Below are 12,242 nucleotides of genomic sequence, written 5' to 3'. Positions count from 1 at the left end.
TGTGTATTAGATAAACTGTAATTTATTCCTGAACACTCACACACAGGCTTATTCCTGGTATTAGGATCCAATTAAACCAAGAACTCTATTTTAAAATGCAATAAAAAAATTGACATTTGAGAATAAAGCAGTAAATGTTTGATGTTTTTGAACCAGCTTATTTTCATCTATTATTATAAAGCATAATCATGTCAGGGTTTTTTCAAAAATGGCTTTTGTATAAAAAAAAAAAAAAAACTTATTGTGCAATATAAATTACAATAATCCTATATATTTAGTGTTATTTTATGATTACAGCACTGTGAAAGAATAAATTTAACATGTATATTTTAAAATGAGATCAACTTGCATTTGATTTGCAGTTAAAGAAACATTATCACAAATAAATTTATAAAGAGCAAAGCCAAAATTCAATAAGTATTTAAAAAACTGGATTACATTTGCTATGAATTCAAATAATATCTGTTGAAATCATATCTAACATACAGGAAAATAACCGTTATTACCTCTGTGGAAGACAAGCCGTTTATCTGACAAGGAGCCGCTGTAAAAATATATATAATAGATTAATTATTGTAAAATAGTAAGTACATTTTTTTTTTTTTTTTTTTTTTTTTTGGGTTGTCTCATGGAGGCCACCAAGATGCAATCAAATGACCAGCTGAATGCAACTCAGTTTATCTTGGTGGCCCTCCTGTTATTGGAGCTTTAAAACATTTCTAAGGGTATGTTTACACGACAACGATGTACTAAAAATGGAAAAGTTTTTTCCTTTGCGTTTTCCGCATGCAGGCGACAATATTGTCAAAGCGATCCTCATTTACACGGATCCGCGAAAACTATAAAAAATTGTTGTATTATGCTGCCAGGCAAGTTGTTGGCGCTGTCACTTTGTACAGAAAAACTATATGCCTATAGACTGAACACGTAATATGCATATCCATGATATTACCGTTTTTGGAGTTTAGATAATAACGTTATCGTTTTTAAAAACTTGCACTTTGAAACCCATTTTCAAAAGTTTGTGTTTTCAGGCCTCCAAAACGCAGTTGTCATGTAAATGAACAGCCAAAACACATACAAACTTTTCCATTTTTAGTTGAAAACAGTGTCGTGTAAACGGCTCCTAAGTCAGTAAAAAAAAAAACTTTGCTTTTGTGTGATGCTACATCCACACCACCAGGTGTCAGTATAACTTGCACAACATAACACACACTCACGTTTTCGACAGTACTCCATTAGCGAAGTTGGACTCATACAAGGTAATGCCCCTCTGCAGAGACACGTTGATCATGCCCCCCAAACTGTCTGAAATAACCCCTGCATGGACTGCAGCTTTGCATAATACAGAGGTCTAAAAAACACAAACACACAGCGTTAACAGTGACTGTTGTGAGTTTTTAAAAACACAGTTTCTGGTATCAATCCACATATGGTAGTAAATTCAAATGCCATGACTAATAATCTCTCTATATTGCACACAGATAAAACCCCAGCTTACATCACGGTAGCCTTGTCCATGCCAGCCCCAGATTTCTCCTGCAACACCTTTGCAGCCTGCGGGACAGAATGCACTGGAACACAAGTGAGTCCAGGATTCAGATAATAAACATTAAAATGTAACCTACAAGAAAGAGTGGGACTATTCAGAGTGTTGACTTTTTTTTATTTTTGCTGTAATGTCGGGTCATTGTTGAGGATTTTTTCTTACCTAATTTGCTGAGAGGAGAAATGTGTCCCTCGACGCAGACATGAAACGAGCTCTATGGGATAGAAAGAGCATTGACAGTTACAATTCGGAACATGTGCTCATATACACTGGCTTTTTGTAGTCTACTTTTCCCAAACTGACTTGACAAAATGGTGTCTTACGAATCTGATGTATCGGTGTATACTCACAGGAGAAGGTCAGTATTTGATGCATAGCACAGTCAAGTTGTCTAGGGCTTTACACAAACAACTAAATACACAGGAAAGGAAGGATGTTACGAACCACTTCTGTTAACTCTGGAGCAAAGTGCGAACTTTTGACAAAACATTGACTTAAAGGGATATTTTCTGGAAAGTTACATCTTTTAACTTTGAGTTCAGTAATGGGATCATTAATATATACAGTGGGTACGGAAAGTATTCAGACCCCCTTAAATTTTTCACTCTTTGTTATATTGCAGCCATTTGCTAAAATAATTTTTTTTTCCTCATTATTGTACACACAGCACCCCACATTGACAGAAAAACACAGAATTGTTGACATTTTTGCACATTTATTAAAAAAGAAAAACTGAAATATCACATGGTCCTAAGTATTCAGACCCTTTGCTGTGACACTCATATATTTAACTCAGGTGCTGTCCATTTCTTCTGATCATCCTTGAGATGGTTCTACACCTTCATTTGAGTCCAGCTGTGTTTGATTATACTGATTGGACTTGATTAGGAAAGCCACACACCTGTCTATTTAAGACCTTACAGCTCACAGTGCATGTCAGAGCAAATGAGAATCATGAGGTCAAAGGAACTGCCTGAAGAGCTCAGAGACTGAATTGTGGCAAGGCACAGATCTGGCCATGGTTACAAAAAAAATTCTGCTGCACTTAAGGTTCCTAAGAGCACAGTGGCCTCCATAATCCTTAAATGGAAGACGCTTGGGACGACCAGAACCCTTCCTAGAGCTGGCCGTCCGGCCAAACTGAGCTATCGGGGGAGAAGAGCCTTGGTGAGAGAGGTAAAGAAGAACCCAAAGATCACTGTGGCTGAGCTCCAGAGATGCAGTCGGGAGATGGGAGAAAGTTGTAGTAAGTCAACCATCACTGCAGCCATCCACCAGTCGGGGCTTTATGGCAGAGTGGCCCGACGGAAGCCTCTCCTCAGTGCAAGACACATGAAAGCACACCTGAAGGACTCCAAGATGGTGATAAATAAGATTCTCTGGTCTGATGAGACCAAGATAGAACTTTTTGGCCTTAGACGTATTTTAAATTAAATAATTTTTCAAAATATTACTATTTTTACAGTTTTTTTTATCACATAAATGCAGCCTTAGTGAGCATAAGAAGCTTCATTCAATAGCATTACAAAATCAAGCTTTTGAATGGTAGTGTAAGTTGTAAAAAAAAAAAAAATTGTATTCATAGAATATAGCTCTAACGACTCTTACAATTACAATAATGTTTTAATTTATACAAATATAGAAAAAAAATATATAACACATCTAAAATATGAAAGAATTGGCATATGTGTCCAAGATTTTGACAGGTACTGTAAATATCAAAAGAAATATATTTTATGCTTACAAAGCAAAGAGTAGATTCACTTTATGAGAGTTAAAAGCTTAAAACTTCTAAAGAAAAGATTCTGACATGATGCAGCCGGTAAGAAACTGCCATGAGTGACTGCTACTGTGTGGTCAGGTGATGGTTAAGCTGTCATGCTGTGCTTGTCTATGCAGGAGGAGTGAGCATACAGCATTCCATCTACTTCAGTGTGTGCCCAAGCACTGGGGCCTCTCCTTATTCAGGCCAGGAGCGGCAGTCTGCTACCCTGCTTACAAAGCAAACACTCTGAAACTCAGCCAAGGAGGAGAGCCGCATTCCAGTCGGTCACCTTAACGCGCTTTTTAAAATCCCTACATCCAGGGCCGGCCCATTGAGGTCCTCTAAAGCCTACACTCCTGGGCAAAAAAATATATAAAAATTGGGCCAAATGGCAAAATATTAAAAGGTCTTTTAATGGTCCATTTTAATCACAAATCACTGGTCAGGAATTGTAGATTATGCTGTAGATAGCACGGAATAGCCTCCCCCAACTTGCAGACAGATTTTTACAGGGAGAAGAGTCAGTGTTGTTCCACTTAATGTTAATGGCTTCAAACAGTTCACGAGTAGTTGAAAAATGTCTCCCAGTTCGTTTAAGTTCAATAAGAGACCAAATATTCATTATAGGGTTCAAATCTGGATTCTGACAAGGCCAAAACATGAGCCTGATGGACTCGCATAGCCAGACCTTTAGACTGATGGCAGAAGGTCTGGACTCCATAGCAGCTTTCAATGGCCAAGGACCACCCAGAGTCCGCCTGACTGACATGCAATGCCTAGTTCAGACTACATGACTTTAAACGTCGGCAGATCGCTATGCTTTTCAGACTACATGACTTGCTGTAGAGTCTTGAAGTCGTTGTGGTGTTCACAATACGTGACACTACGTAAATGATCTGCACCAGGGGGTCACACACTACACAAGCTGTTCTGTCTCCCAACAACTCTATTCAGTCCTTAAACCACGTTTTGTCATGAAAACACACGCGAGAAGTGGAAGGGAAACAGGAGTTGTTTATTTGGAAATGGGCGTCGGAAAGAAATTAGCGCAGCAAGCTATTTGCGCAATGATCTGTTCTGAAAAACCCAGAAATGGAAAAAAAACAAAGATTATGGGTGAAAGAATGGATCAGCACACGCTGGCAGCAGGGATTGTCTGTGCTACATAGAGAGTTGGAGGAGAGTAAAACAGGTTTATAATGAAAAAGTAGCTGCGTGTGTTGCGATTTGGTATGTTGCTGCTGTTTTTCTTCCGGTGACCTCAACCCATGCCTTGCTCTCTCATTGGCTGTAGCCCATCGTGACACTTGACACTCCAGGTTGTCGAGTCGGCCGACAGCTCTAGATATTTAACATGCTAGATATTTGTCTGGCGTCGATGAGGCGTCGTCGAGGTGTCAGCGAGCCTCTTTGATGCGTTGTTGAGTAGTTCACGCATAAAGACTGACAAGCGCTGATCACCCCCCCGATCACAGCCCGATCTGTTGGCGAAACTCGTTGACTTGCAAATCGGCTTAAATCGGGCTTTAGTGTGAACTTGGCATAAAGCAACCAATCACAGTTCGTTTTTTTCCACGTCATGTTTAGAGGTGTGAACATGTAACGTCGATGTCCCTACAATAACAGACCAGGACGTATTTTAAAGACTCTATGCCACAAACTTTACATACTTCACATATTTTTGAAAATCCAGAATTGAGTTGATCCTGATAAGCGCTCATTGTCACACTTGTAAACACGACGGCGTTCTTCTTCCATGAGGGGATTTGGCATCACTTTATTTCCAGGCGTACCGTTAAAGAATGCGACACACATTCTCCATCCTGTAGGATTCAACCAATCAAATGACGACTTCGAAAATCCTGAAGTGTTTCCATTTAACGTTCCATCAGACGTTCATCCAGCAGTCTGTGGGCGTAACGTCTGAGACTACTTCTTTGTTGTCTGTGCAATTTGGGCAGGAGCATTCTCTTTTCACAGTAGCTCACCAATCCCAGCAGCTAAAAAGGCTCCCACACAATAACACCTCTTCCTTCATGCTTCATTGTGTCAAAGATGCATTTATTATTATATTTCTGAGCAGATTTTTTTAAGACACAACTCTGGAGCATCACCATGCCACTCATGTTTCATTGTGATTCATCACTCCACCACACACAACTTCCCATATTCTGCCAAAAACGTAATTCTGTCTTAGTGTCTCTGATGTTTTTCTGAGACAGCAATGGCTTAAGTAGCGCATTTGCTTAAATTTAGCACATTTCCTGACCAATAATATGTGGTGAAGACAATTAAAAGCTTAGTGTTTAGCCAATTTGGGCTTGGCCCTTTTTTTTTTAACCCATGAGTGTACACAATGGGCCTTGGTCCCATTATAAAAATATATCAAAAACAGGGAATAGGACACGGTTTTACTAACATAAGTAAAGACGGACACTTAAAGACATTACTTTAGTGTAGTTGACCACATTGAGACATGTAAGGGTGTTTATTTAGCGATTTGCGTGCGACCTCCGGTAGAACAATTTACATATTATGTTGGAAACGAGTGTAAACAGTAGTTGAGATTAGGATGGGAAATACTGTACTTCCACTCCCAGAGTCAGATGAAGTCCTGTTTACGGAGTAAGCTGTACAAACAGTCCTTGGTGTGTTTACTCTGATCATATACAACATGCTCAGAGCAAAAAGAACCATGTAGCCATTAGCTCTTATTCTGTTGATAGAAAGTTTTTTTTTTTTTTTTTTTGTCTACTGTTTATAGGTGACGTGGGATGGAGCGGGAAGTGTTGTGTTGCAGGACATGAGCCATTACCTGAGTGCTGATTGGTTGAATAGGACATGACAAAGCCCCGTCCTGAACGGTGAGTGCCGGAGATGAAACGCACTGTTACTTCATTAGTACTCACAGATATATTCCTGTTTGTGGCGGACAACTGCCCACACAGAGGACCTGTGAAACACAGACCACATAATATAAGCACAGCAGATTTAATGCAACACAATCCTGCACAGCTTCACTGCCATAAAAGGCTGACATGTTCATACAGACTTATGTGACTACGAAACTGTCATGCTACAGCAGAGTGGAATGCCGCATACAAGCTAGAGTCATGCTTATGGTCACATGACTTCTAAAGGCACTAAAGAACAGCATGAGGTTGGCTCTCTGGAATTTCTCAATAACAACATACTGTAAATGAGGTGGCTATTAAATTACAATAGTTGAAGGTGGTGAAAAACTGTAAATTCCCTTGTAATGTTGCCTTTTGTGGGTGAGAAGGTATTTAATATAAATTATTTAATTCATATTTAACTTTATCATAATTATATTTAATTTTTTTTATTTGAAATTTGAAATATTTAATATAATTTATATAAGTAAATTCAAGATGGATATTTAGTATCAATTATTTATTTTAAATGTACTTTTTTAATTAAAATTATAATAATATCATACAATTATAACAATATAATCTAATAATTATTAGTATTCTATTGATCATTATAATTTATATGATAGCATTTAAGAAATTCAATCTGGGATGTTATTTGATATCATTTAATTTGTTTAATTATATTGTTTTATTAAACTATATTGAATTATATTATTTATTTTGAAATGTATAATTTTAAATATTTAATATAATTTATATGATATTCATAGCATTTAATAACTTAAATCTGGGACAGATATTTAATATAAATGATTGAATTCATATTTAGTTATTTTATTTTATTCAATTATATTTAATTATTTTATTAACTTATTCTATTTAATTCATAATTATAAAAAAACAACTAAAATTTATGACATCCATTCCATAGCATATGAGAAAATAAATCCTAGATGAGTTTTTAATATCAATTAAGATACTTTTAATATCATTATAAAAACAATTGATATGTATTTATATTATAATATTAAATTGTATATATATATATACACACACACACACACACAATTTAATATTATAATATACATAATTTTTTTTTCAATATTTTATTTGAAATCCATAGCATGTGAAAAGTAAATCATACTACTGGTGCATACAGGCAACTGGGCTAGACTCTGTCATTCCATAACGTCTGTGTGAAGAGGGTCATACCCACTCTAGTGGCTCCACTGGTGTCTGTGATGGTAAGAGAGCCAGATATGCAGTCTTGGCTCCGCTCCAAGTCAAAGTCCCCAAAGGTCAAGAGCAGAGTCTGGCCCTTCGCTACCCTTAGGCTCCACTCACACTGGGTGTGGTTAGGGTAGGTTCCCGGGAAGTTCAGCGAGGTCAGTGTGCCACTGGTGGGACTGAGGACTGTGTGTCCACACCCATTGCCTAAAGGGAAAAAAAACAGAGGGAAGATCAAAATGATATTAATGCGAAAGTAGTTGAAAAGGCATTTTATCTTCGGTTCATGTTGTGGTTTTGTGGTCTGTTTCCACACATAATTAAACCAGACATTTTATCTTTCATTTAACTTCCATTAATCATCAAATGTGCTAATTAGTTTCTCTCTTGGCATGTTTCTAGCCCATGGGAAAATGAGACGGGGCACATTTACAGTAGTATGAGAATTGTGGGTATTGGCAGGTCTCTGGCTGCGTATTGAAGAGTGGATCGCTGAAGCTTGTGTGGCAAGGGGTCTTGCCAATATCAGTTTTAGTCACACTTGAGGGGCTTTCCATAACTGATGTTCATTTAAGCCATAATTACAGTAGGGTTTAGTTGATTGCAATGCTGTGTTATAGGGTAGCTTCCAAGTTCATTAACAAGACATCATCGCCGCAACATAACCCCAAAACAACTGGCAACTAGTTTGGAGCTCAACTAAATCCCAGAGTCAACATGAATTGCCAAATGTATCTAACGTTTTTGAGTCTCCTGCTCCATTTATGGTCTAGACGCTGTGTGACAAAGTAGAGCGGTGTGAGTCCATCGTCCGTCTTTCATTCCTAATTTCTCAGTCACCTCTGATTCATTGGGGTTAAAGCTTCTCTGCCCCCTTCTTTCCGCTTTAGGTGCAATTTATCTCCAAATACTGAACCTCTTGTTGCTATGAACAATCTTAATCATTGCATAGGAAAACAAACATGATTTGTGGTCAGGCTGTTAACTGGTAATGCTCAAACAATTCACTCTGTGTGGTTAAAGAGTTGATTGTTTGACTTGGGTGAGAATGATTTTATCTACAAATCACTCTTTATACATTTTCAGATACATTTCAGTCAGTATTTAACCCCAGCTAAGATTTGTGGATGAAGCAGTTTCTTGCAATTAGATGTTATTTCAATCCAATCTCATCCAAAAATTTAACTATTTTACATGAATTCATACAGTGTGACTTCTACGGAATTATACTTTTTTTTTTTTAAAAACCTAACCCCATCCCTAAACCTAACCATCAATGGGACATAATCAGATCGTTCAAAAATGATTGAATCACGTTGTCATCTTGTGTGTAATCTGTTTGGTTAAATAAAGTTTGGAGACCAAATAATAACAGAATATATTATGTTGCTAAAATTAATTAATTATCAAATCAATTTGAAGTATCCCCAAAGGGCAATTTGTTTTGCAGCACTGACAAAATTTTAATGCAATACAAAAAAAAAAAAAAAAACAACGTTAAGAAACAGAAATGTACAAAATAGATAGAAAATAAATTCATTAAAAAGATTAATTCTGTCTATTGTGAAAAAGGGATGACGTTTTAATATTTAAAGGGCTGTTCACACAGAATGCGTTTTTCCATTCCACTAAGCTACTTTTTCATTGTTTTTCTTTGTAAACGCGCTAGATGGACGTCTTTAGCTATTGCACTAATGACATTGCACGTGACAAGGCATTCTAAAAAATCAGAGCTCAAGTTAAAATAAGCAACATAAAAAAATAAAATAAAAACACTTCTCTAGTCTAGACTTTGCACTTTTTTTCCCGTTCCACTGACCTGCATCTCACGTTTAAGTAATCCATTTTTATAGGTTAATTTGCCCTGATAAGTGCAAATACTGTCACTTTTATCAAAACATTGCTTGTTGTTTGATCCAGCCCAGCCCAGCCCAGCAACACTGGCTCAACCAATGATGCGAGTTTGGGGTGGGGCTATCTGTTTTATTTGACCAATGGCAGGCAGGGTGAGTGTGTAGAAAAACCTGTGTGAAAACAATAATTTCTGCAATTCCATTTGGTGGTGCTAGTGTTCAGAAATGATACGCAATGGTTGGCTACAGTTTAACAAGACCAGTTTTTTTTGTAACCACAGCTCAAAAATTCACAATGAACACCTCATGAAGCACAGCCTGAGGCAATCTGTAGACCTTATTTAACAGCAGGCAGACACTTTGATGACATCTGTGCGCTGTCTGCGAGCTGAGTTTACAACAAGGTGTTTAAAACATGCAGTGATTGAGGATGCATAGACTGGGTATAATTAAGACACTTGCTGACACACAATATAACATTCCTTACAGCTGAGCTATATGAATGCACTGGACCATGGATACCAATCCATCATCAGCGCTACACTATCAGGCAGCATGTAATTTTATTTTCTCGTCATGAGATTTGCAGGCACGTCCCAGCAGGTCTGATCCCATGGCAGACAGGATGTTCGGCTGTTTAGATTGTCACATCACAATTCCTCTACATCAATCATGTATTACAACGGTAAACTCAAAAATATTTGTAGACAAGCTGTTTTTTCCTGCTCTTTTGTGTTCTGGCAAATCCTGGACACTCTTCTATAATATAGTAGGCTACAATCTCAAAAACATGTAAGCTTCCACTCCGCTACAATAACATCCCAAAAAACAGTCAGCATCCCATCTGGCTCATCGGAATGGAAGTATTGCACACGTAGTTCTGGGGGTGGACGTTTGACTGGAAAACATTTTCCTTAGTCCTCATAGTCTATGACTCCGGCTGTAGTGATTCATGCTGACCCCACACATATTGAGAAATACCACAAACAAAGTAATTCTTCCTAACAGACTCTCTAAACACAGGCAGAGATTGAGGACATCTTCTGGTCCAGCAGTCAGGATGCTGATATGATTGTGATCTTATATGGACAAATATTGCTATAAACATACACACTTTATTCTATGTGTATATTTCTCAAAATAATTTTTAGAGAATGCAGTCAAGGGTGATTTCTAGCTGATATATATATATAACAGAGTGAAGGGAAAAACAGCCAATAAGTGCTCAGCATAGACTACATCATGGGAACTAAACTTAAAACATTTAGCATCCCATTACATCTTAAAGTTTGTTTCGACAGTGTTCAGAACTGTAATTTAAAAAAAGTGCGGTTACTTTGAAGAATCTAAAATATAATAATAGTTTTAAAATCAAGGTTTTTGTTTTGTTTAAAATTGTTTACTGCGTCCATTTGTGTTATTTCATTGTTTTGTTGACTTTATTAATATTCTAAAATGTTTATAAAATATTGTTTATTATAATATTGTATAAATTATACTTAAAAAAAAAAAGTTAATTACATTTTATTTTACATAAGTATTTAATACCTTCCACCGTATTAATGTAATAGTAGTATGCACAATCTTACCCTTTTGACCGGATACCAACACCAGCGTTTCAATGCTGAGAATAAGCCAAATCCTAGAGAATTCCATAGTATCCCAAAGCGTTGCATATCGAGCGGGCATGGTTTCCTTCGGGATATCCCGTCGCTGACTCTATCGTTCAGAGTTTATGCCATGAGTTTTAGTTTGTCGTAATCAGCCTCTCACTCTTCTCATCCAAGTTAAGACGCAGCCAAGTAGCCCATCCCCAACTGGGCATGGGTTAATGCACTCCACTCTTATTGGCCTCGGGACGTGCTAGTCAAATAACAATTCCTGTTTCAATACCTGACTAGTGTAAAGCGAGATGTTCCCCTCTCACTTTCTTTTTTTTATTATTATTAATAAAACGATAGAGGGTGCAACGGACCGTGCATGTAGCCTAATGAAGTTGGGTGGCCAATGCGTTAAAACCCGCTATGCACCTACATTACCAAACGAAACCGAATTGGTTTTAACGGCAGCATTTTATTAAAATATGCACTTGAATTTAATTTAGCTACTAAATTATTAGTTTAAGAAAATAAAAAAATAATTTGAATTATGGTAATAATCGAAAGCCCTTAATAAAACTAAACAAATAAACTTAATCGAGAAACGCTACATGAGGGACCACGTGATAGCGTAATTATGTGATGACAAGAGCCGGTTTTGTTCGAAGGAACCGATTTGTGGAAATGAGGCGGACTTGTGAACATATGTAGCTACACACAATGGACGATGTTGTCATTCATAATATAAACTGAGTACACACTATACAACAGCTTTTATTTTAAGATACGGCAAGGCAAAATAAGGCTCACCTGACCCCTGTCCTATGACCTGTTTCCTGAAATTGCTATACAAATTAAGCACCAACTGATGATAGTTTAGTTTATTGACTCCTTGCCGACAGTATTTACACTTCGTCCCACATAGTTTCTATAACTAAATAACTAATGCTTCATAAGGCCAAATCACCTTATAAAGTAGTTTACACTGAAATTAGTAAAAACATCACTAATTGCCTCAGAAATGTAATTGAGTAAAAAGTATTCTGTATCACCAGTAGCCTACTCAAGTAAAATTCCAATTTCTCCAAAATAATACTTTAGTAGGCGAGGCCTAATAACGGTGGCAACTTTAAACCCTTTACAAAGCTATTGTAATAATTGACTTGTGGTGCCCTCTGTAGGAGAAGTGAAGATATTACTGACACAGCTGGATTGGCTATGGAAACTTGTCAAGGACAGGTTGTTAGATTAACTGTTCCTTATACAAACAAACAAACAAACAAAACAACAACAACAACAACAAAAAGAGATGTGGCTTATGGGGCAGGGAGTGCCCAGTACTTTAAGGTGTTG

General features: G+C 37.2%; 2 protein-coding genes across 2 annotated transcripts in view; one reads left to right on the top strand and one right to left on the bottom strand.

Annotated features, from left to right (window-relative positions):
* Window positions 1–11,116, bottom strand: part of LOC311275865 (discoidin, CUB and LCCL domain-containing protein 1) — an 18,100-nt gene extending 6,984 nt beyond the window's left edge. The window contains exons 1-7 of the mRNA XM_084385146.1: window positions 10,881–11,116; window positions 7,424–7,645; window positions 6,130–6,267; window positions 1,712–1,763; window positions 1,502–1,574; window positions 1,221–1,354; window positions 507–544 (exon numbers count right to left, since the gene is read on the bottom strand). Of these exons, the coding sequence (XP_084241272.1) occupies window positions 507–544; window positions 1,221–1,354; window positions 1,502–1,574; window positions 1,712–1,763; window positions 6,130–6,267; window positions 7,424–7,645; window positions 10,881–10,980 (757 nt within the window). The 5' untranslated portion in view covers window positions 10,981–11,116. The remainder of the gene's footprint in view (window positions 1–506; window positions 545–1,220; window positions 1,355–1,501; window positions 1,575–1,711; window positions 1,764–6,129; window positions 6,268–7,423; window positions 7,646–10,880) is intronic.
* The window catches only part of ptprub (protein tyrosine phosphatase receptor type Ub), a 246,951-nt gene that overhangs the window by 13,503 nt on the left and 221,206 nt on the right, over window positions 1–12,242 (top strand). The window contains exons 3-4 of the mRNA XM_084385145.1: window positions 1,485–1,585; window positions 6,079–6,178. The gene's annotated coding sequence lies outside the window, so the exon portion shown is untranslated. The remainder of the gene's footprint in view (window positions 1–1,484; window positions 1,586–6,078; window positions 6,179–12,242) is intronic.

Source organism: Rutilus rutilus (genome assembly GCF_951802725.1).
Source record: "Rutilus rutilus genome assembly, chromosome: 17".
Taxonomy (NCBI): domain Eukaryota; kingdom Metazoa; phylum Chordata; class Actinopteri; order Cypriniformes; family Leuciscidae; genus Rutilus; species Rutilus rutilus.
Note: the sequence above shows the minus strand (reverse complement) of the source record. Positions and strands in the feature narration are given on the sequence as shown.